The 23179-nt window shown below is 39.1% G+C and overlaps 1 protein-coding gene across 1 annotated transcript; it reads right to left on the bottom strand.

The window, feature by feature from the left end:
- Positions 1-9742: 9742 nt before the first annotated feature.
- On the bottom strand, positions 9743-19986 carry fxn (frataxin). Its single transcript, XM_042488486.2, has 6 exons — positions 19800-19986; positions 19556-19636; positions 18501-18592; positions 17129-17249; positions 10433-10530; positions 9743-10132 (listed from the first exon to the last, which is right to left on the bottom strand). Exons 1-6 carry the CDS (start codon positions 19905-19907, stop codon positions 9994-9996), a joined length of 639 nt encoding a protein of 212 aa, XP_042344420.1. The 5' UTR covers positions 19908-19986; the 3' UTR covers positions 9743-9993.
- Positions 19987-23179: the final 3193 nt, after the last annotated feature.

Genomic DNA, 23179 nt, shown 5'->3' with positions numbered 1-23179 from the left:
TTCCTGGCTCCTTCTCAAACTAGGAGCAGAGCTCTGCCCCACTGCTTTGCTAGTCATCATTGATGATGGCCCCCAGGAAAGCAGTGTCTGTCTGCAGCACCCCTTTCCACACTAAAATGTAGCGCAATGATATCATAGATGAATACACAAGTTTACTCAAGTACAGAACAACATTACAAATGTTTTCAGGAGGGGGGTAGTTACTGTTTAATCATACCTAATATTAAAATGTCTTCAGACTTTTCTATAGGTCTCAGTCACCTGACCCCTGTATTCACCTGTTCTTCATTCCTCATTTCCCCCACAGTGTAATACCAGCCCATTTCCTGGCCTGATAGCCATTGTTGCTTTGTACCTTTACACTCCAGCCTCTGAAACCTATGACCATGAATGAGGAGTGAGGAATGTAAATGGCAAAAGTCATGAGAGAGTGAAGTCAAAACAAACTTGTTCTATAAGGTCTTATTGTTTTTCTTTAGACATTAAGCTCTTTAGTAGAAATATTTCCTGGTACCTTGAAGTGTTGTTCACTGCCACACAGTAAATATGCTTTGTTCTTTCAACATTAGATTGCGTTGTTAATTGAGCTAGTTGGCTAGCAAGCATCATGACTGTCCTCTGGTTTCCCTTTTTGAATGATGAATACAGATTACCACCATCTGCAAGTGTGCAGAGTTATTTCCTCTCATGCAGATGCAGAACGTACGTGCGGACTGGCAGTCGGTTTGGTGTGTTCATGTGCAACTTTTTGGCCGAGACTCAGCAGCGTGAGGCGACAGAGGGGACGTTATCTGCTTGGTGTGTATGGGCCTTAAGACACCTACATATGAATGCAAAGATCAGCCCTCAGCAAACACGCTGTAGGACAATCTCAACACAAGCCACAGCTACAACACTTTAACCAATTAGTATAAAAGTGGGCTTTTAGACAACCCAATGCTTATCATCACAGCAACTTTTTTAGCAAATATCACATCCTGAGTTGGGAAGATATGATCTAATGAAGTACACTGACACCTGCCTGATATAACTGCCTTCTTGTACCTGTCAAACTTTCTAAAAACAAGCGTTACTGTTGTTTTTCTAAGGGTGACAATCTCTCTCCAGCAAAGTCCCATGGCCTCAGAATTAGAGGTGCTGACTCTCATCTCTGCCACTTCACACTCGGTTGCAGACCGTCCCAGTGAGCACTGGAGGTCACGGTCTGAGGACGCCAGCAGAACCACATCATCTGCAAAAAGCCGAGATGCAATCCTCAGGCCCGCCCAAAACCTCTCCACATCTCAGCTGGGCTTAGACACCCTGTCCATGAAAATCACAAAGACTCTGTGACAAGGCATAACCCTGGTGGAGTGTAATGCCCACTGAGAACTGTATTCATGTCCTGCCACAATGTGGACACAGCTCCCCCCTTTGGTTATACAAGGACCGAATGGCTCGTAGTAACAGCCCTAGTACCCTTCACATCAATCTAGTAAATATCTAATGGCCCGAACTAGGTTTGAAAAGGAAGTGGGGGGCGTGTTCCCATAACCCCCACTGGAAATTATGCCCTATACACACACACACACACACACACACACACACACACACACACACACACACATACACACAACTGCTCATATGTGTGTTTCTATACACACGATTATAAATTCAGCCATTTGAATCCATTCATTATTTAAACATACTACTTGAATCAGTAATGTCCTGTGCCTACCACACTATGGATGAACTATGACACACACACACACATATGAACACACACACACACACACACACACACACACACACACACACACACACACACACCGTTCAGTAAAGACATTTGCACTCCACTGTAAAATACATTAACAGAGATATTTCGTGATGTGTTCGACTGATTGACAAATATTGTTTTGTGTTTATTTGATCTGTGCACTTGTAAAGCACTTTGAATTGCAGATGTGTATGAGTTGCTTTATATAAATAAACCTGCCTGGCTTTAGTGATTGACATTTCCCACAATGCCTTTCAGAAATCCGGAGAGAAGGGTGTGAATCTGTTGCTTCCAATCAATGGTGGGTTTACGAGTGTATAAAAATAGCCTCCTGGTTGAGCTCATTAATGCACAGGGGGTCGTTCATCATCATGATTTTCCTCATTCCAATCATGACAGCAGCATCAACAATTATGATATGAACTACAAAAAACAAAAAAAAGAAAACAATGAAATTAGAATTAACACAGCACATTCTAAAAGCTTACACTGATTGTTTCTAAAGTTTTGGAGTAAATCGGATGGGTTGAAATCATCTTATAAGGTCTATATGGTTGCTAATATGAACAGTATAACCTACTATAATGGGAACAATTTTCAACCTATTACTGCTTATCATTAGTGTGCAGCGCATGCATACTGTCATGTCATGAAATCCGCTATTCATTAAATTTACCTCACGTTGCAACTAAATGCTGGTCAGTATTCTTGTTCATACAGTGTTTAACTCTGTTTCACAGTAAGGTGGGCATCTGGCAGGGCTGCAGACTTTTCAAAGTGCTGTATAAAATCGATTTATTATTATTATTATTATTATTATTACTATTATTAATCGACCCCAGATGTTGGTGTGCTATGAGTGAGTGATAGGTGAAATACTATAAGAAATGAATAGATGGGGTAGAGGTGAAGAGCTCAGATAAGTCCATTCGTTTTGTGTCAGAGCAATTTAAGGTGACTCTCATCAGATACCAAATTAGCCTGATAAGACCACTCTGATGACGTGAGCTCAACATTGTTTCTCTCTCTGTATCAGTCTGGACTCGCTGCCGCCCAAGATGCTGTCAGTGGACTTGCCTTGACAGACAAACTCTTTCAGCCAATCCTGACATCAGCACTAGCTTCTACTACACAAATACTGTACGTTATTACATTAGATAGTAACAGGAGATCTAAAAATACAATTATTAAAATATTAAATCCTGACAATATTTTGCCATTTCTCATTCAGCACCAGGCATCTGAACTGCCTAATACATTATGAAGACTGATGTGCATTGAAGCCTCTCATATCTGCTCCTCCATTAGTGCAATCAGTAGCCAAACAACAATAAACATTGGATTTGTACCAGGGAACATCATCTTCATCACCAACGAAGCTAGTTGATAAATCAAGCTTTTGCCAAATTTAGTGATAAGAACAGCAAAAATGTATTTTCCTCTGAAAAACTCTGAATGCATCCTCCTGTTCTTGTTAAATTGTTACTGAACTTCACTTTTTGCTGTGTTTACTCCACCAATGTAAGGGTTAGTGCGTGTTGCTTTTGTTGCCTAAGCCTAACCACGTGCTTCTGTTTATATCCTGGCATTAGCTGCCACTTGCTCTCATTTCCTTACACCTAACCATGTGCTTTTGTTGGTGTCCTAGCGTTGGCTGCCACATATTGTTGCCTAAATCTAACCGTATGCGTTTGTTTGGCGTTCTGGCATTCACTGCCATTTGCTTTCGTTTCCCAAGACTAACCATGTAATTTTGTTGATTTCCTGGCATTGGCTGCCACTTACTATTGTTTCCTGAACTTAACCAGGTGCTTCTTTTGTTTAAACCTAACCACCAGCTTTTGTTGACATCCTGGCATTTACTGCCATGTGGTTTTATTGCTTCCCACATAATTTTTTGTGACAACTCGGTGTTGTTAGCGGCATCCCAAAATGTCAACAGCAGACACAGGAGGATACATAGAGCGTAGCATGTAGAAGTGATAGTCCAGTGACAAAGTGATGATATGTGATGATTTGGGATAAAAATGTGTTGGTGAGGCTAGATTACCTACAAGGTAACTGCCCCAGACCTCCCAACCTTCAGGGACCCTGAAAGCCCCTGGCTCATTGTGTGAATCAGTTTCTGGTCATTAGATTAACCGAAAATTTATTTGGGACTCCACCACAAAAGCACAAAGTGATTTTAGAACAGGGTAAAGGAAGGTACTGCAATTACGTATTACTCATATAGTGCACGTTGTGTTTATGATCGCTCACTAAATTTTCAATAATAATAATAAAGCTGTGCTGAAAATTAATCAAATCATTAAATATCGTAAGGCTCTTCTCTAATTCCCTAATCTTTGAAATTAGATATCCCATGATATTCCATAACCAGTGAGAATTCTCCTCATAAATGCATTAAAGATACATGTATGCAGCTCTGTGAGCCAGTAAACATGCATGGAGCTTGCATAAGCAGAAACATGTAAGTGACTGAAGTGTTGGAGTGGCTGTTAAACATTAATGCCTGCGTTTGATTCGGAGGTCTGCAGGGATCTGAGGCATCATTAACATAAGTAGATTCTCTTTGACTTTACATTGATTTCTTGACCACCTTACTCTGGCCTGTTCCAATGCACTCATACACATGGTCAATGACAAAAACACGCACACAAACAACGACAAGAACTCACCGTGCAGGTTTCCAGAGTTTGCGTGGCGGTGGGATCAGCTCTCTCTTGTTGAGGGGGGCGACTCCGAGAGCGGCCTGCATGATGGTAATGAACTTCTTATACTTCATGTTATTGCTCATCAGTGCTTGAGCATCGTAGCAGCGCCAGTCAGTCAATCTGTTGCCATGACAACACCACTGATTGCCTCCAGTGGGTCCACCCTTCCTGTCAGTAGGTGTTTCTGGTGGCGGCGGCGCTGAGGAGTGGAGCACGGCGTCTGGAGCTGAGCGCTGCGCAGAGGAGATAGAGCAGAAGTGGAAAAAAGCCAAAAGACAAAACAGCCGTGTAGTGATTTGTGTTGAAGCATTACTGTTACATAATTCAAACAGAAAATCCGACCACAGGAGGATAATAGTGGCACTAAGCCTCTGGGTGCTTAAAGTGGTAATCCGCCACATCCACCCCCATCCCCTTTTCATTTTTCCTTTTTTTAATCTTTTTTTTTGAGTTTGGTGAAACTTTGATCAGTGCTCACACACTGTAATGTTTCACTACATAGGATTTTTCAGAACAAGAGAAAACAAATTTCTCCTCAACCAAAAGTATTGGCTGGATTGACGTTACATTATCGAGAATATTTAGAGGATAAATCTTGTTTGTAGTAAGCAGGCTTTCTTTACAGTAGAGCCACCCACAGTATAAAATGTACATTTTTAGAAGTCATTATGCTGTTTATGAAATGAATATTGGCTAGCTCGGATTTAGGCATCACTGTCAACAGTTTTCATTGTCTGTCCTCACCAGAAAACAACAACATGGGTCATTTGCTCAAATGTTAAAAACAACGCCCTGGGCAGGGCAAAAAGTAGCATGACATTGTTAAGCCCATTGGTGGCTAGGCCAGTTGTAAGCATGGGCATGGGGGGGCAATGCCCCCCCAAATTCTCTGCCTTCCCCACTAACGCCAAACAGGCATCATCCCGAAAAATTCTCACTCTGTTGTCACTAATGCTGGCATACTCAGCTGGCTTTGCTTGGGGGACACTTTTGCAAAATGACAGAAGACCAGGGGAACAGTTGCAGCAGCCCCACACGTTTCTAGGATTCAGAGACGTTTCTTCTAGGATGTTGGAACATTTGTAGGATTTTAGAACATTTCTCGAATTTTAGGACATTTCTCAGATTTAAGGACATTTCTAGGATTTTAGGACATTTCTGAGGTTCTAGGATGTTACTAGGATTTGGGGATGTTTCAAGGATGTTAGGACATTTCTGGGATTTTTGCATGTTTCTAGTAGTTAGGACATTTCTGGGATTTTAGGACATTTCTCAGATTTAAGGACATTTCTGGCATTTTAGCGCATTCTAGAATTTTAAGGACATTTCTAATTGGTGGTGACATCACATAAAAACTCAAATGGATGTTGATTGACCAATTGTTACGCCTCTTACAGGGGCGCTGCCCAAACTAACAATGGCGGCTTTCAGTGTCAAAAACAAAAAGATGCTTTACAGAACTTTTGGGGACATGAACTCCATATTTGACAACAGATAACATGATGAGCTAACGATACAAAGCTGAAGCTGACGGTAGAAGCTATTAGCTAACATAAACTAACGTTACCTCGCAAAGTTTGCAGCAAGGTTAAGTTATACACAATGTTGGCGACATAATGTATGAGGTTATATGTACTTTTCACTATGCAGCAAATTTGGCTAACACTAAGTTGCCTTACCTCATAACAAATGTAGACATCATTTTTTGTTTATCTCCATAACATTGAGTCGACTGTGAGGTCAGCCACACAGTTTAATCCAAAAGCGACACTTTTATGGCGTCATATCATTGCCGATAATCGCGAGCAGAATATCCCTCCTCGGCCATGCAAAAATGAGATCCACAGAATCAAGCTCGCGCGCGAGCAAAAATGAATACCGTGCGCACAGAACTAGTGCGCGCAGAATATCTTCTCTCGCGAGAGCAATACTGCAGCCAATTATTAACCTATTATTCGGGACTATTACTCGCGCGAGTTTAATTCTGTGCGCGCGGATATAATTTTCACCTGGGCGAGGAGGGATATTCTGCTCGCGATTACTGACAGTGATATGCCGCTACACAAACCCCCAGGGAAAAAACTTCCTCCAAAATCTAACCGAGCTCGCTCATGTGTGGACTGCAACATCTTGGAAAAGTAGGTCCATCTGGGCGAAACTGCATGTTTTCAGGGTTTCTAAGGGACCTTTCTGTACATAGATATAAACAACCTATTTTAAGGTAACAGAACCACGATTCTTTGTTTCTGTATATACTAATGAAAACATAATTATGAATATTTCTGCCAAAATATCCCCCGAAATCCTTTATTGGACCTGAACAGTGGAGAATACACCTTGGACAAGAGGACAAATTGCATCTGCACATTTGAACATAAATATTTCAGCTCATCCCAAATGTTTATGGCTCCTTTCCTATGATCATACAGACAAAAGACAAAAGGCTGGAGGAAATTTACAGAAAGCACCGGAGCTCCTGGTCTGAGATCAGTCAGAGTCCTAGCTGTCACACACACACACACACACACACACACACACACACACACACACACACACACACACACACACACAGAGTGCAACAATGCACTAGTCTAATAGGCCTGAATAAACCAAGGCCAAAACTGTGCAGACTGCAGAATATATGAACTGCCATGAATGGATGAAGGATCCTCTATCAATTGTTATTAGGCAGGTGTCCATTAACCCTCAGATTGCCAAATAATATGTAAAATATGCCTTATGGAAACACAATTATGAGAAAACTCCCATTTTTGACATCTCTTTTTTTTCATAAAGTTTTTACACTTGTGTGAGGTGCTATTTCAGCCCATTTGAAAAAAATCCATATTTTGCAACACTGCAATGGAAACTTTTTGGGCTTTTAGAGGTCACATGATGTACAACAAAGGGTCAAAGAGTCCCCACAAGAGGTGTTATTCCATTGCATAACTCTTCAAAAGTTGAGCAGATCATCCGGAAGTTTTGAATCCACAATTCCTCTGTGGAATCATGGACTATCACCTCGACATTTCAACAAGTTTTGCACAAATCTGTAATGGAAACCAACCTAACAATGTCTGTGCAAAATCAGCTGCACTGCTCTGCTCGTATGTGGTTCTTGCAGGGGTTTAGGTTATGTGTAACTGTGTATAATCTACAGCTGCATCTTTGATCAAGAGTCTTTTTAATGTGAGGTCTGTGGATGATTTCTCTGTTGATTTATTTTCATCCCTTTGAGGTTTATAGTGATTGTATAATCCGCTGAGGGATAGGCCTTTAAATGGCATTACAGAAAATATCAGACAAATCCTGCATTCATTTACCCACACAGGTTTGACAAAATGGATTAGTATTTCCCCTCAGTTGGATGGCTCTCTGTGAATGCGTATTGTGCTGGACAGTGTGAACATTAGGTACACTGGAGGATCAAACAGCAGATTCCCTGGATGAGCACAGATCCTGTTGGACCAGAGCTCCCTGACAGATTACTGACAACACTGGAATAAACTTATGTGCAACAGGAACACACAGACACACACACACAAACATCATGAGTGAGCGTGTTATCTGAGGCATGATCCTAATCATGTTTGTGGTGAGGATGATGGCGACTGGCATTGTATGATGGGCAGTGTGGGATTGTGTCATGGTTGCATCATAAGCTTCTCCGACGTGATTTATCCGTCACCAGAACATCAACATAGTTTGGATTCGCTCCGAACAGCATGAGGGATCCCTGGGAAACTGAGTACATAATGTCATGTCAGGAGAAACCCGCTTGTAAAAAACACACAGTGTACAGTGTGGTAAGTAGGATAAAGGAATATGTCATTTTAATTCAGAGCGTTTCATTTCTGTCCTGCATATTCTCTTACACTACCTGATATCAATCTCTCATAGCTGCTGTATAGCAACAGGCAAAGCCTGGGCATTTTGAGTAGGGGTCAACCGATATTTGTTTTTCAGGGCCAACACAAATAATTAATAAAAAATTAAACTGATAAATATTTGGAACCAATAAGCATTAATAATGAAAAATAAAATCCCTCAAGGTTTTCTTGAGATATTATGCTCACAGCATTGATACAGACAAGGTCACAGAGACCTTGACCTTTGACCTACAATCACCAAAATCTAATCAGTTCATTGTTGAGTTCAAGTGAATGTTTGTGCTACATTTGATGAAGTTCCCTTAAGGTGTTCTTGAGATATCGCTTTCACTAGAACAGACAGGACGTCTATACGTGTGTGTGTGTGTGCGTATGGACATACAACCTGAAAACATAACGCCTCTGACCTCGGCTATCACCAGAGCAGAGGCATGAAAATGTAACTGGAGGAATGTCTACCTAAACAGTTGTCCTTGTTCTCCAACTCAGATCACTCTGTCTTGGTTTAAGTAATCCACTTTAGAACAGAAACATTCAAAGTCCACCTTTTCAAAATGCAAAAATAAAAGAAGCAATGCATCCCCAAAAAACAAAGGAATCAAACTCACTGCAGAAATCAGGAAGAGAAACAGTCTGGTCTTGCCTTGTTAGTTTGCGCTGTATTGATGGTCCTTTGGTTGTAGAGAACATGGGGACACGGGATTCAACTCTTCCTGATTTTTAACCATTCCCTAAAATCATCAGACCATGATACCATAAAAACAATATTATAAGTTTCTTCAATAAACAAGGCTTTAGATGACCTTGTTCCAGGACGAAGTCAAAATATGTAATTAATAATGACAAAGCTGTACATTTCTGTCACATATTAACAACTGCTGATTGGGAACAGCTTTGACACAGAGCAAACACAAGGTCCAACCTGGAAACCGTAGCAAAGCGGTGCACACCATTTCGAGATTGAATGTGCCCCAGAGCAGAGTGATCACGGTGGCAACAACTCAGAGCAGGGCTGAGAGAACTATGTTTTAGGAAAAACATGTTGTTTTTTTGACTTTGGGGTGAATTTTTCTTTTTAAACAGGTTACGGACAAAGACCAGGCCCCTCAACAAACACAACTGTAGTGTGAAGAATTTGACTTTGAGTCAAGAAGCAGCGGTTTGTAGTCAAGATGTTGCAGTTAATGGCTCAGTGAGAACACTTTGAGTACTTCAAACTCACTGAACAGTCAGCAGAAACATCACATTTAAAAGTGAGATAAAGTGTCCTCAGGCTGTGGTGAGGGCTTCACAAATAACGAAAGAAAAAACACAATAATAAATGTATTAATATATGAATATAACCTATAAGAGTTCACTGAGGAATTTCTATGGCGACTGAATGAGGCTGGAACATTTTAATAAAATCAACATGAAATATAAATGTGCAATACATTTTTATAGAACATAGAGATGAAAAACAGGACACCTCACACGTATACGTCGCTCATTATATACAACTGCTCTCCTAAAGGTAATGTTGAAGGGTTATTGTGCAGCGGTAAATATATACTGTATTTGGCTCATACAGGATCTAGTAGTTGTGTCATGTGTTGCCATGGTGATGCTGCGGGTCATGAGGAGGTGTGGGAGCTCAGGAATAGGGCAGGTCAGATAGGTCCATGTTTCTATTGAAGATGATGGAAAACTCTTTGGAGAGCAGCTGGTGGAGGCTCACACCGTCGTGAGTGTACACCCAGCGTTCACCCGTCCAGCTGTAGCGCTTTGGTCCACTGCAAAAATAGAAGCAAAGATATTAGTTAACACTAACAAGAGTCACGTTGGTTTCATTTCTTCAACAAAAAAACAGGTTGAAGGCAATAAGCAACTTCACAAGTTATGGTCCAAAAATTATGAAAAAAAATATTAAAAAAGTTACAAGAAAATAAAAATAAGCAACAAAAGAAAAAAAAAGAAAGAAGTAATTGCTGAAAAAAAATATTTCTTTTTGGCATAATTTCTAAGTTGTTCATTGCCTTGCTTAGGTTTCAAGGGGTTAAGCCCATCAGGGTGTGGAGTGTCTCCAGTCTTACCTGGTGGGAGACGACAGCCAGATCTGTCTGTTTGGTGTCTGTTTGTTGATGACGTAGGTGCCGTGCTCCCTGCCAACCTTCACTGTCAACACACCACTCTGTGCACAAACCAAAGACACAACACACACACACGTTAACACATTTCTCATGACAAATCCAATTTATTAAACCATTTCATCCTGAAGCCTAAATGGAGGAAAAATAAATAAATCCAAGTAAAGAAAAGCTCTTGTTTCATCTTCACCCCAGTGTTAAGGTCATTTGATAGAATTCAAATTGTGAAACATTCTGGGGAAATGCTTCTTTCTTTCAGAGTGTGTCTGTGTGCTCAGCAGAGATGGAGACAGGACGTGCTTAGCATAGCTTAGCATACAGACAGGACACAGTGGTAAACAAGTTAAAAAATACACCCACCAACAGATCTAAAGATCAGACAGTACGTCAACATGATGACAGAAAAAGTCAAATTATTCAGTAAGACGACTAAAAATACATGTAAACATGTTTGTTACTCCTAATAAACATGACATTTATGAAGTTAGCAGGAGCTCAGTGCTTCTTCTTGATAATTTCATAAAGATTTACTCCAGCACCTCTAAATGCAGTGTGAACCACTGCTGTGTGTGTGTGTGTGTGTGTGTGTGTGTGTGTGTGTGTGTGTGTGTGTGTGTGTGTGTGTGTGTGTGTGTGTGTGTGTTGTTTATGGCCCCATATGTCACTGCAGCCAGTTGAAAAAGGGGTCATCTGCCAAGATTGGAACACTGGCCAATCAGTCAGAGCCGGCAGAGACAGCCGCTGTCCAACCAAAATGATTACACACACACACACACACACACACACACACACACACACACACACACACACACACACACACACACACACACACACACACACACACACACACACACACACACACACACACACACACACACACACACACACACACAGAGAAAGGACAGTGCAGTGTGATCACAATGGGACCCGGACACAAGATACACCTTTCCCACCTCACAAAAATATAAATGATTGGTGCTTATGCGTGTTGCACCATCTTTCTCTGATAATATTTATTGGACAGCTTCCAAAAAAAGCAGCAGCTGTTACGGAGCCGGGGTGTGACAGTGCGGAGCATCAATAAAGCAGGCTGACACACACAAACACACATGGAGTCCATCATTGCTGACCCCCCGGTGATATGTCAATCTCAACAGGAGATGACACACTCCAAAATAGCATAAGCTTGTGGAGACACGTCATAATACTGATGTGTCCACTTGCAGGAAGCCTGAAGGACTCATTTCCAGTAAGAATTGAATGAATCAGGAGCATCAGGTCATGCTAACAGGCCCGTGAGTCTGCACCATAGACTACCTAAAGACACAGTGATGCTCTGAGCTAAATGCAAACACCAGCATGCTAACATGCTCATTATGACATTGCCAGCGTGCTGATGTTAAACACGTATAATCATGAACAGATTATGAGACAACAGGCCCCTGAGCACAGCTATGCAGACAGCCCAACCACCTCTCCACAGGAGCAGGACACGGGCATTCTGCTGGTTCTGCCTCTTTTTTGAGGATCTGTGTCTCTCTAAGGTCTTTTTTTGTATCACACTGTTTCTCTTTGATGTTATTTTGTGTGTCTTTGTGGTCGTTTTGTGTCTTTTTTTAAACATTTTGTGTGTCCTTATAATTACTTCATGTCTCGTTGTGGTCATTTTCTATCTTTTTTGTCATTTTGTGTCTATTTGTAGTTATTTTGTGTCTCTTTGAGGTTGTTTTTGTCTTTTTTTTAACATTTTGTAATTCTTTATAATCATCTTTATAATAATAATTTATGGTCATTGTCTGTCCTTTTTGTAATTTTGTGTCTATTTTTTGTTGTTTTACATCTCTTTGAGGTCGTTATCTGTCCTTTTTGTCATTTTGTGTCTATCTGTGGTTATTTTTCATCTCTTTGTGGTCGTTTTCTGTCCTTTTTGTCATTTTGTGCCCATTTGTAGTTATTTTATGTCTCTGTCATTGTTTTCTGTCTTTTTTTAAATTTCATGATTCTTTGAGGTCATTTTTTGTGTCTTTTTAGTCTTTTTTATTATTATAATGATTTATCTCTTCAGTAGTTGAGAAAATAAAGTACTTGGAAACTTATCCATTTAATCACAAAAAAGAATAAAAATCTAAATCCATTTCATATCTTCAAGTCCATCAAAAGTATGTATTATATAGTGTTGTACACTGTTTCTTGGGTAAATAAATACAATCCGAACATTTTGGGAAAACATATTGTCTTACTTTCAGAAATCAAAACACATGGTAACGAAGTCCATGCCACCATTGCTGGATAATGCACTGTCTTCCGTATTAAACTAGTTCTACACGGGAGGCAACAGGAAACGACTCTGACGACTGTCCAGTAGAGTAATGACGTCTGTCAAAAAAAAAAAAGGCAGTTGACTATAAAGTATTTCTGGAGTTTTAGTTAAAGTTCAGGTCCAGCATGCAGCTCTGCCTGATGGATGTCTTTTTCCAGACACTGTTTGGTGAACAGTCTGGTGTTTAGGTCACGTGGTATAACAGTCTGACTGCTGAAGTAAAGTCTGTGTGCACTCTGATATATAGCTGTGTCTGACAGGCACCTCTACAGTTCCCAGCAATGAAGCTGAAGTTGATTTCTCAATAACCTCCTGCTGCCTGATCCTCTCTTCTTGTCCCTTTGTCCTGAAAATGTATCCTCCTCCCTCTCAGTGTTTCTGTGGTAGTCCAGGATTTACTGTTTTTAAGCTTCCAGCCAGATAAACTCGAGCTGTCTGCCAACAAGAACAACAGGCACTAAGTGTGTCGATTCTACTGGGCAAGAAATCAATAAGGCAGCGGAGCCCAGCAGTCAGACAACAAGCCATGTCTAAAACAGCTTTATGGAGCACAGAGGGGTAGCGGACCGTGCACAGCCTGCACTACACACTCTGCTGGAGTCTCCCCGTGAAACAATAACGGCAGAGACAGGGCTTTTTCAGTCATTCTTCTAGCTTTTTACTACTTTCTTGCTAATTTTGGGGCCATTTCTTGTTATTTCACTCGTTGCCCTCTTATACTGTGTTTGAAAGAAATCAAACACATTTACTTAGGTTTCAATGGGTTAATATCTACCTACACAATATCACTATCGGCATGTGGTTGTTACAGGCTCTGTCCACTAGAGGATGCTCTAACATTAACTCTAAATATTAGGAATTACTAACAGGTGGTAAAATGTACAGTACCATTGGGATAACCAAGACAGGGCAAAGACAGCTACTGGTGACAGGGAGACATACTCAGAGACTCAGAGTCTCTGATTGGTTATCAAGTCAGGAACACAGTCTCTGATCGGTCGACAGACTCAAAGGTATCATTGAGGGCTAGTGGACAGCTAAGTTCACAACAACAATTAACGTTTTCAGTACAGAAAAATGAATAAATAATCACCAAAGACATTCAGTGTTGGATTTAAGATTGTGTCCGACCAAATTCTCATTGGTCTGATAATCACTGGTGTTAGTTTAACCCTTTGAATCCTGAGCAAAATGGCTTGATTTCTTTCAAAAATGTGGGAAGGCACTGAGCAATGAGGGGAGAAATGACCCAAAAATTGCAAAGAAATTAGTAAAAAGTACAGGAAAATTACCTGAAAATAAGAAAAAACAAACAAGGCAAACAATGAGTGAAAAGTACTTGAAAAATATATAATTCTGTAATATAATTTTTGGTTTTTGGGTTGTTTTGGGGTTGTTTTTATTTTTTGGCTTTTTTTCTTTTTCCCTATTTTTTTTTTTTAAGATAATTTTCTATTAATTTCTTGTAATTCTTGGAACTTCTCCTATCAAGTTGCTCATTGCCTTTTTCTCCAATGTTTTGATAGAAATGGCATCAATATGCTCAGAGGTTTAAAAACTTGTGGAAGACTACTGAGAGCAGCACAAGAAAAGGGTTTCAAAGGGTTAATGAGGCCATGTTTTCACCAAAGCATTTCTTTTGCCAGCTGAAAACAGCAGTTGCTCTTCGGTTGTATTTGTCCTCCTTGCAGGTTGGTCTCTGTTGCATTTGTCCCGCCCCTTCCCCACTGTGATTGGACAGCGAGGGCAAACAAGCACAGCTTTTGACCCAATGAGTAACACTTTTAAATTTCCTATTTTTTACTCAGTGTCATTTTCATCACTATGGTGATGAAAGTGTCCAAAAAGATTTTGCAGTTTAAGAGCTTATGAATGCGATACAATCACACTGGAACCCTTGTTGGAGCGGCTCGACAGCTAACATTAGCTTTTGGACAGAACAAGATAAATCTTTAGTATGCAGAGTTTCAGAGATAAAAGCCACACTTACAGTGCCTGTTCAATGCGGGAATATCACGCTGTTCTGCCCCCTCGCTATTCTGTATATAACGTTCCATTGTGCAAATAGGGGACAGAGTGGTCTCGCCTCTGAGCCAGGAATGGAGGTAGTAACAGCGCAGGAACGAGCTATGTGCAAAACGTAAAGCCGGAAAGGTGTGACCGGGGGCAGCACAGGTGGGACATTTTGATGAAGTGTTTATGTATGCGAGCCACTGCGGGACATTTAAAAAGCAGCTGTTAGCCTACCAGTTAATTTAAAGAACAGCATTCATAAATGTCTGCAAACTGAGAAAACAATGAGATTGAGGAGCTCCTTACCCTCTGAGCAGAGGACCAGATCAGCCGCCATGTAACAGAGGCGGTAAATGACTGTGACTGACGTTATGCCTGTTATTGTTTAGAAAGAGCTGCTGCCACGTATGTTTTATGTCATGCTAAAGGCGGATGCTCATGTGTTTAATGTCACGCCCGTCATGCCTCCTTTGATCGCAGGATACCACCGTTGGTTGGTTCTGTGTAAAAGTGCAGCAGTGAAAAGAGGAGACTTTGTTGCCGCCCTATAGTGCGATGTCTGTGTGAAAGCGGCTAATAGTGACATGATGTGGTATACGACACTAGTGACCCCAGAGTTAACGTTTCTAGAGTCCAGTATCAGTCCTGTTCAGTGCTTTGCAGTGAGACAGACTCGCGCATGCTGCTCAGCAGGAAAAGCTCTGCTTCAGTGATACAGTATGCGCTTTATTGTCATATAATGTTACACCGGACATCATGTTTATTTTTAACAACTGCATGAGGCATTCCACTCGCCTGAACATAGAGTTTTCCTGCTCCAGGCAAGGGTTAATGTCGGGCCCGTCGCACACATCGCTTCTTGAATAATGAGTGGTGATCTGTGGGTGCAGCACTTTGAGAAGTTTCTGATATTGTATCATTAGAGGTTGACGCTGGCACATTAAATGTGAGTTTGTGATTCTGAACAAACTGTGAAGCTTTATTTAGAGCACAGTCTAGGACACTGTGTCAGAGGTGTGACGTTATCTGCAAATAATGCACAGCCTCCAGGCAATCACAATCCAATACATATACACTGTAATATCTGAGCCACATGCAGTTAGCTCCAGCAGCTCAGAGTGCAGCAGGTGGAGGCTGTGTGTACATCTCATCGTCTCAGTCAGTGCTCAGATGTTATAGACCCATTTTATTTATACAGTCTGTGATATAGAAGGAATCACAATCATAACCGTTTATTTAAAATAACTTTGGGGTAGAGAACTGTTGCATCACGTGCATATAATCAGATGTCGCTGAGCAAACGCTGCTGTCAGACAGCTCTTACAGGCGGAAATTACAAACTGGTATATCAAAAACACCAGACTCCATTGGGAAAAACAGTCATTTTCCTCGACTGAATGGTGGAGCTGCTGATCTACCGCTGCCTCCATCAGCTTATGTGGCAGGTAAGGAGAAAACAAGATTTAAATATAGTGAACACGTAAACTAATATTGATTTTTTTAGGTGGCTAAAGTATGTTCTGCTGCGGCCCCACTTGTCAGCAGTGTATCACTGAATGAATACCAAACAGAAGGAGGCCGGTGACAAGTCCAACTGAAGTGTTTCCATGACGGAATAGCTCGACTTCCAGTCCAATTATCTGGGTGTGTTAGTCTGATTTCTGGAAATTTGATTTAGTCCAATTTCAGTCGGTTTTCCATGTTTAAAAATGTATTTTAAAGTCCAGTTTTAGTTGGACTAACTCAATAATTCCACTTTTCCCAACATGTAAACATAGTGACTAATTCATAAGGCTTCAATAAAGGTCTTACAAAAACAAGAATGTCAGTTTAGTGAACACAGACCACAAAACTTCACCATGTTATTGTTCACTGTTACATAATCTAATATTCTCAGTAATAACTGATGCTCTACTATCTTTCTAAAACTCTGTTTTCAGTTACAGGGCTACATTTGCATTATCACATTAAACTCTAGATAAACGATTCAGTGCAGCTCTCTGGATATTTATGTGCTGCTACTACTCCTTATCTACAATTAGATTTCTGTTAAGTGACTTTAGTCTATCCTGCCACTTCAATTACATTTGAGTTATTTTTATGTCTGCTTCTTAGAAGCAGCGTATTTTCCCCACAAAACTAACAAACGTAAATTGCACAACATTAATAAATCCAGCAGGACAATCATCGTGAGACAGCGCTCCTCCTGTTGTTTGTGGAACTCCTTCTTATAGGTGTTGTGTGGAATTTCTTGTGATCAAACTAGTTTCGTGTTCAGCAGTAAGGAGGAAACAAAGTTACAGACTTACAGAGAAGACAACGTCGTAGTCGGCTCCTGTGAAAGCTTCATCTGTCAGGTCTTCAAAATAATCGGACAGAGCATCCAACGTCTCGTCTGCCATTTTCTCATACTCCGCTTCAGACAGCTCACTTTCAGACAGTGGAATAAAGTGACATATTAGTTTAACCCTTTGAAACCTGGCTAGAAATTAGTTTCATGTGGTACGTTCATGCGTTAAAACCTTTGAAACGTGAACAAATTGGTTTGATTTCTTCTGAAAACTTGGCTAAGAAGGCAAGAGGCAACCTGACCTACAAACTGCAAAAAATTAAGAAAAGAGATGAGATGAGAAAATAAACTAAAAATTGGTATAAAAAAAAAAAAAAGAGACCAAAAAGGAGAAAAAAATGATGTTATAGTATATAATATTACTAAAATGAATTTCATAGACATTTTTATAATAATAATAATACCTTTTTTTTATAAAAGGCTTTTCAGGTACTGAAAGACACTGTGCAGAAAAAGCAAAATTAACATAATAACATTACAACAACATAAACTTACTAACATTTTAGTATTTTTTTCAAGCCAATTTTTTAAAATCAAGATTATTTTTATTTTTTTGGACAATATACACACTCACTGCATATTCACAATGGGTGCAAAACATCACTAAACATACAGATCACATGGAACAAAGCAAGAAATCCATTCACAATCCTCCCCATTCCCGCTAACCCCAAATAACAGCCCGAAGATCGTAAATTGTTTTTTGGTTGTTGTTTTTTTTTAATACCATTTTTCTTTTCCTATTTGTGTGCTAATTTTCGGGGGGGGGGGTCTTTCTTTTTAAAAAAAAATCCTTGCTAATTTTGGGTAATTTCCTGTGTAGCTGCTCACTGCCTTCCTCATGTTTATGAAAGAGATTAAGCCAAAATGCTCAAAGGGTTAAACATTCAACCTCAGCTTTGGAACAACCTGCCTGAGGAGAAAAGGCTCGCAGAATCAAATTACTTCTTAAAACTCACTTTTGCAGACTTGCTTTTATGTGATGTCACCTTTATTTATTTACTTATAAAAAAATATATTTTACTTATTTACTCTCTCTTATTCATCTGTTTTCTTCTTATCTTTGTTTTATTCCCACTATTGTGATGCTGTCTTCTTAATTTACTTCTTATATTATTTTTATTGCTTTTATTCTTATATTTTCAAAAGAATAATAATAATTAAGAACTTGAAATTACGAGTTCCTGCCTTTGTTTCGTCTGTTAAAGCAACTTGCTTTAAAGGTGCTATATAAATACATTTGCTATTATTATTACTTTTATTATTATCATTATTATTAACACCGAACTGGTGATGCTTAAAAGAGAAAGTAACAGTTGGGGGGTGGTTACCTTATCTGCACAGGGGTGGTGTTCTCCAGCCTCGGTGACGTCAAATGGATGTTTTTCCTCCATTTCTTGCCATCAGCTTTGTTCTCTAACCACTGACACAGAAACACTGAGGTCAGATATAACATCAGAATTCATCTCCATGGCACTTTGAAGTTCACTCGGCTTCTTTCCCTATTAAAGGGATAACATATGTGACTATTCCATTGAACTCTATGTCGTTTTATTGTAAACTATGTGTGGTGGATTTTAGTTGAAGACAGCATGAAACGTGTCACATGAGGTATTTATTTTGTAGAAATCCTTAAAATCAAAAAATTTACTAATAGTCATCAAAGACTTTGCCAAGGAACCACAACTCAAATTCAAAATATGAAAACATCAAATGGGAGTCCGTTTGGAATTTTAATACCTAATATTGTGCCAACAACAAAATCAAATACGTTTGTTTAAAAATTATAAATTTAATTTAACCAGGTAATGGCTAAATTCAGAGATATGGATAAAAATTGTCTTTTGGAATTATGCCATCGAAACTATTTGTCATTTATCTTAGGAGTGTCTCTACATTCAATTATTTTGGATGGAAATAGAACATTTCTTATTGAAAAAACTGACTAGTTCAAGAGGTCAACTAGACATGAAGACACATCATACTTTTGTATGATAAAAATGGACTTGACTGTTAGAAAAAAAAGGGTTTTTTTAATGTGAGAAATGTTATATTTTGAATAAAAGCATTCAAAATAGAAATAGAGCATTACATCCAAATATGACACAAACGTTAAGCTGGCAAAGCTGAGAAAACACTGGACATTTGTAATTCGTTCAACATGTTTGTTTGATATTTTGGTCATACCTCTATGTATATATGTTAATAGTTGTTTATTGTTTGTCCTTGATGGTTTTTCTTGTGTTTTGTTTGCAGTGTCATATTTCCTGTTTGTTACATGACTGAATTTGTAAATATGCTTGAGCCATGTATGGTGTAACTGGAAAAAACGAATAAATAAAATAATTTGTCTAATTCATGAATGGAGTCTGGCATTGAGACTTACTCTGTTTGGAGGGTGACTGATGGGATACAGTGTGTGCGTGGTCAGCGCACGAGCCCCAGTCAGGTGAGAAACGCTCCTGAGCTGGAACATTAAAATATGGTTAATATGAGAGTTAGTGAGGCTACAGTATGATCAGAGTATGATGCAACAACTAGCTAACTCCTCTGAGTTACAGCTGTTAGCTAACGTTAGCTACATAACATCAACACGACAGCGCGTGCCGGCGCTCGCGCTGTTTATGTACCGGAATAAACAGAGTCCTGAGTTTGTGCGGTGTCCTCGTGCTCTGCTGTGTTTTCGCCAAGTGACATATCTGCCAAGAAAGACACGGTGTTTTAGTGAAGGAGAGCATGTTCCAGGTTTCACCGCTGTGCTGTGGGTCTGCTTCTTCGTCTTCTTCGTCTCTTTCCGCCTCTTCTTCTTCATCTTCTTCGTGTTTGTTGATTAGCTACAAACTAATGTTCAATGTCCACACGGCCACCTACTGGAGGGGAGTGTGTGCCCTATGGTTAACACCATAGACTGTACAGAAATAGAAATAAAAATTAATTAAATTAAATAAAAATTCTAAAAATATCCCAAAATTTTACAGAATGCTATATTTTTAAAAAACAAATTTATTTTTATTTAAAGTTATGTAACATGAATATAAAATAAAATATAATTGTTATATTGTATGTTATATTATATTATATTATATTATATTATATTATATTATATTATATTATATTATATTATATTATATTATATTATATTATATTATATTATATTATATTATATTATATTATATTATATTATATTATATTATATTATATTATATTATAGGGGGGCACCATCAAGAGAGAGGCAAACCAGGCAAATGTTTGCCCTCACACACACACACACAAACATACACACACGTATGGTGGGGAATACTATTATTAACCATCTGATGTATGCTGATGATGTCGTAGTTCTGTCTCCTTATAGTGCTGGCTTACAGCAACTGCTCAGAATCTGCTCGAGCTATAGTATGCAGTATGACTTTAATTTTAACCCCAAAAAGAGCATAGTTATGACTGTTAAAATCAATCATCAGGATCGGAAACTAAATTTTCCCTCATTTTTTATGGCATACCAAGAGATAAAAGTGGTGAAAAAAATGAGGTATTTGGGTCACATTACAATGAATGATCTTTGTGATGATGATGATGTACAGCACCAGTGCTACAAATTGTATGCACAAGCTAATATGCTGGCATGCAAATTTCATATGTGTACAGAAAAAAACAGCCCTTTTTAGAGCCTACTGTACTCCGTTCTACACAGCCCACCTGTGTTGCAGTTATGGTAAAGCAAAAATTAAATGGCTTAATGTGGCCTTTAAGGATGCAATCAGAATTTTAATGAAGCTTCCAAGATGGACAAGTGCAAGTCACATGTTTGTGACTCGTAATGTACCAACCTTTCATGCAGTGCTGAGGAATTTTATGTACAGCTTTATGTGTCGATTAACTGATTCGAAAAATGTAATCGTTATGGCTTTGACAGATCTAACACAAAGTGACACAAGATACTCTTCTTTTTGGAAACATTGGAACAGATCTCTGTACGTGTTCGTGAACTCAGTCTGAAATAAAGTTGATTGATTGATTGATTGATTGATAACACACACTCACACACACACACACACACACACACACACACATTTTTGCAGTGACATCTGTTTGTGGAAGACCCCTTCTGTCTCCCATTATGGCATCAGCCAGATGCTGAATCCATTTATGTGGAAGGATATAATCCCTCCATCACACGGCCGATGGATCAAAGATGTGATGCAGAACATCAAGATAAAAAAAAGAGATGCACCCTCAACAGCCCCATTCAGAACTTTTACAAAACCTGGGACACACTGATAAACTATGTGAATAATTTACCTGGCCTGGAACTTTGAACTCACACCTCCACAAGTGATCTTTCCTATCTGTGCAAAAATAAAATACAGTGCACACATTTGTTTGTTTTTTTTTCTTCCTTCCATGTCTCTTTACATTTCTGTTCACATTTGTTCTTTGAGATTATAGTTTATGTTAATGTCTTGTTTGATAAACTGAAAAATCTCTATAAAAAAGTGTTTTAAAAAATACTTATTGTGTCAGTCCCCTCCTGCTGATTACTAAGAGCTGCTCATTTCACTGTTTCTCCGCCTATCCAGTTCCTCACAAACAACATGTATTCTGTTTTTTGTTGATTTTTAACCCTTTGAAACCTAAGAAAATTGGGTTGATTTCTTTCAAAAGCACGCTAAGAAGGAAAGGAGCAATTAAATGGCCCCCCAAATTTGTGAGAAATTAGTTAAAAAAACATTACAAGAAAATTGTCTGTCTCCCCACAGTTTTTTTCAAGTCATCTTCTTGTCACTTTGTCCTATTTATTTTTTAATTTCTTGCCAATTTTTCGCCATTTCCTTTTTTCCACATTTTTAAAAGAAGTCAAACATTTTTTTTCAGGTTCCAAAGGTTTAAATGAAGCAAATATCCATTTTTATCCAATTATTTTTTTTATTTTTTATTATAACTTTTTCTTTTTTGTTTGTTTTGTTTTGTTACATTACATTTAGTTTAGTTGAGTTTAGTTTTGGCAGATTTTCAGGTAATTTTACTTTTCTAATTTCTTTCTAAGTTTGGGGTTATTTCTTCCTTTATTGCTGGTTGCTTTCTTCCCATCAAGCCAATTTGCCCAGTTTTCAAAGGGTTAAAGAGGAGACTAGATAAGTGTGTGTTCTCACATCCAAATGGCAGACCTGCTCACAGTTTAAATTATTCATGACTCAGCAGCCGTCCTACCAGGGGGTTAGCCAATCAGTCCTCTCTCAGCTGGTGAGATGTGCTGGGCTCTGCCCTGATTGGCTGGTAGCTTCTCTGGTGAGGGCCGAGCACTGACAGATCAGTGGAGGATCTCTGCTGAGGAGATCCATTGGACAGGATGATGTGGGGAGCAGGGGAGACAGGTAAAGCCATGTAATCTGATTAGGAATGAAACTTTCACTGACCTGCAGCCGTCACTCATTGATGACATTGATCTGTGCTGAAGAACTCCTCATGAGGTCAACTGGAGAGCTCAGAGCAGGACAAGTTTGTCAGACAGACTGATTCTAAAAGTCACACCCACACACAAGTTTGATCAATGTAAATGCGAACAGTTTGTCATTTGTTGTGGATTAATTAAAACACACAATATAATACCAATTATAAAGGAAGAGTTTGATTAAGCAAAACTAACAGAAGTTGTGAAACTACAAACACGAACAAGATGAAGCAGCAGAGAATGAACTGTGAGCAGAGCAACATTAACCATGACATGGACCAAAAATAAACCATACACACACACCAATTATGCCCCCATGTCTCACTTTCTCATTGTGTATATATGAGTCTGTAGTTTGTGTTTGTGTGCAAAAATATATTTAGGATTTTTTTTCTTTTAAATTCTTTTTCTCTGTGCAGTTATTTGAATGTGCAATAGTCCCCCAACTCTGAATGTAGGCTATATTTAACATGTGACACATAGTGTATATATTCCTATTGTTATTCTTACTTATGTATATCTCTGTTGTTCATTGCACACATATTTATATTTTTTTAA

Source organism: Plectropomus leopardus, chromosome 4, assembly GCF_026936395.1.
Source record: "Plectropomus leopardus strain MGB_pleo_1.0 chromosome 4, ASM2693639v1, whole genome shotgun sequence".
Classification (NCBI taxonomy): domain Eukaryota; kingdom Metazoa; phylum Chordata; class Actinopteri; order Perciformes; family Serranidae; genus Plectropomus; species Plectropomus leopardus.
The sequence above is the reverse complement of the archived record's forward strand: the minus strand, read 5'-3'. Positions and strand labels throughout refer to the sequence as shown.

What these genes read in the sequence shown, in the direction of transcription:
- fxn (XM_042488486.2), bottom strand. Translation starts at nt 19,907, where the DNA reads ATGCTCTCCTTCACTAAAACACCGTGTCTTTCTTGGCAGATATGTCAC. An exon ending in ACCACCCCTGTGCAGATAAG is followed by an intron (nt 17,250 to 18,500) that starts GTAACCACCCCC and finishes ACTGTCTGAAAG; the next exon opens with TGAGCTGTCTGAAGCGGAGT. An exon ending in ACTACGACGTTGTCTTCTCT is followed by an intron (nt 10,531 to 17,128) that starts GTAAGTCTGTAA and finishes GTTTGTGCACAG; the next exon opens with AGTGGTGTGTTGACAGTGAA.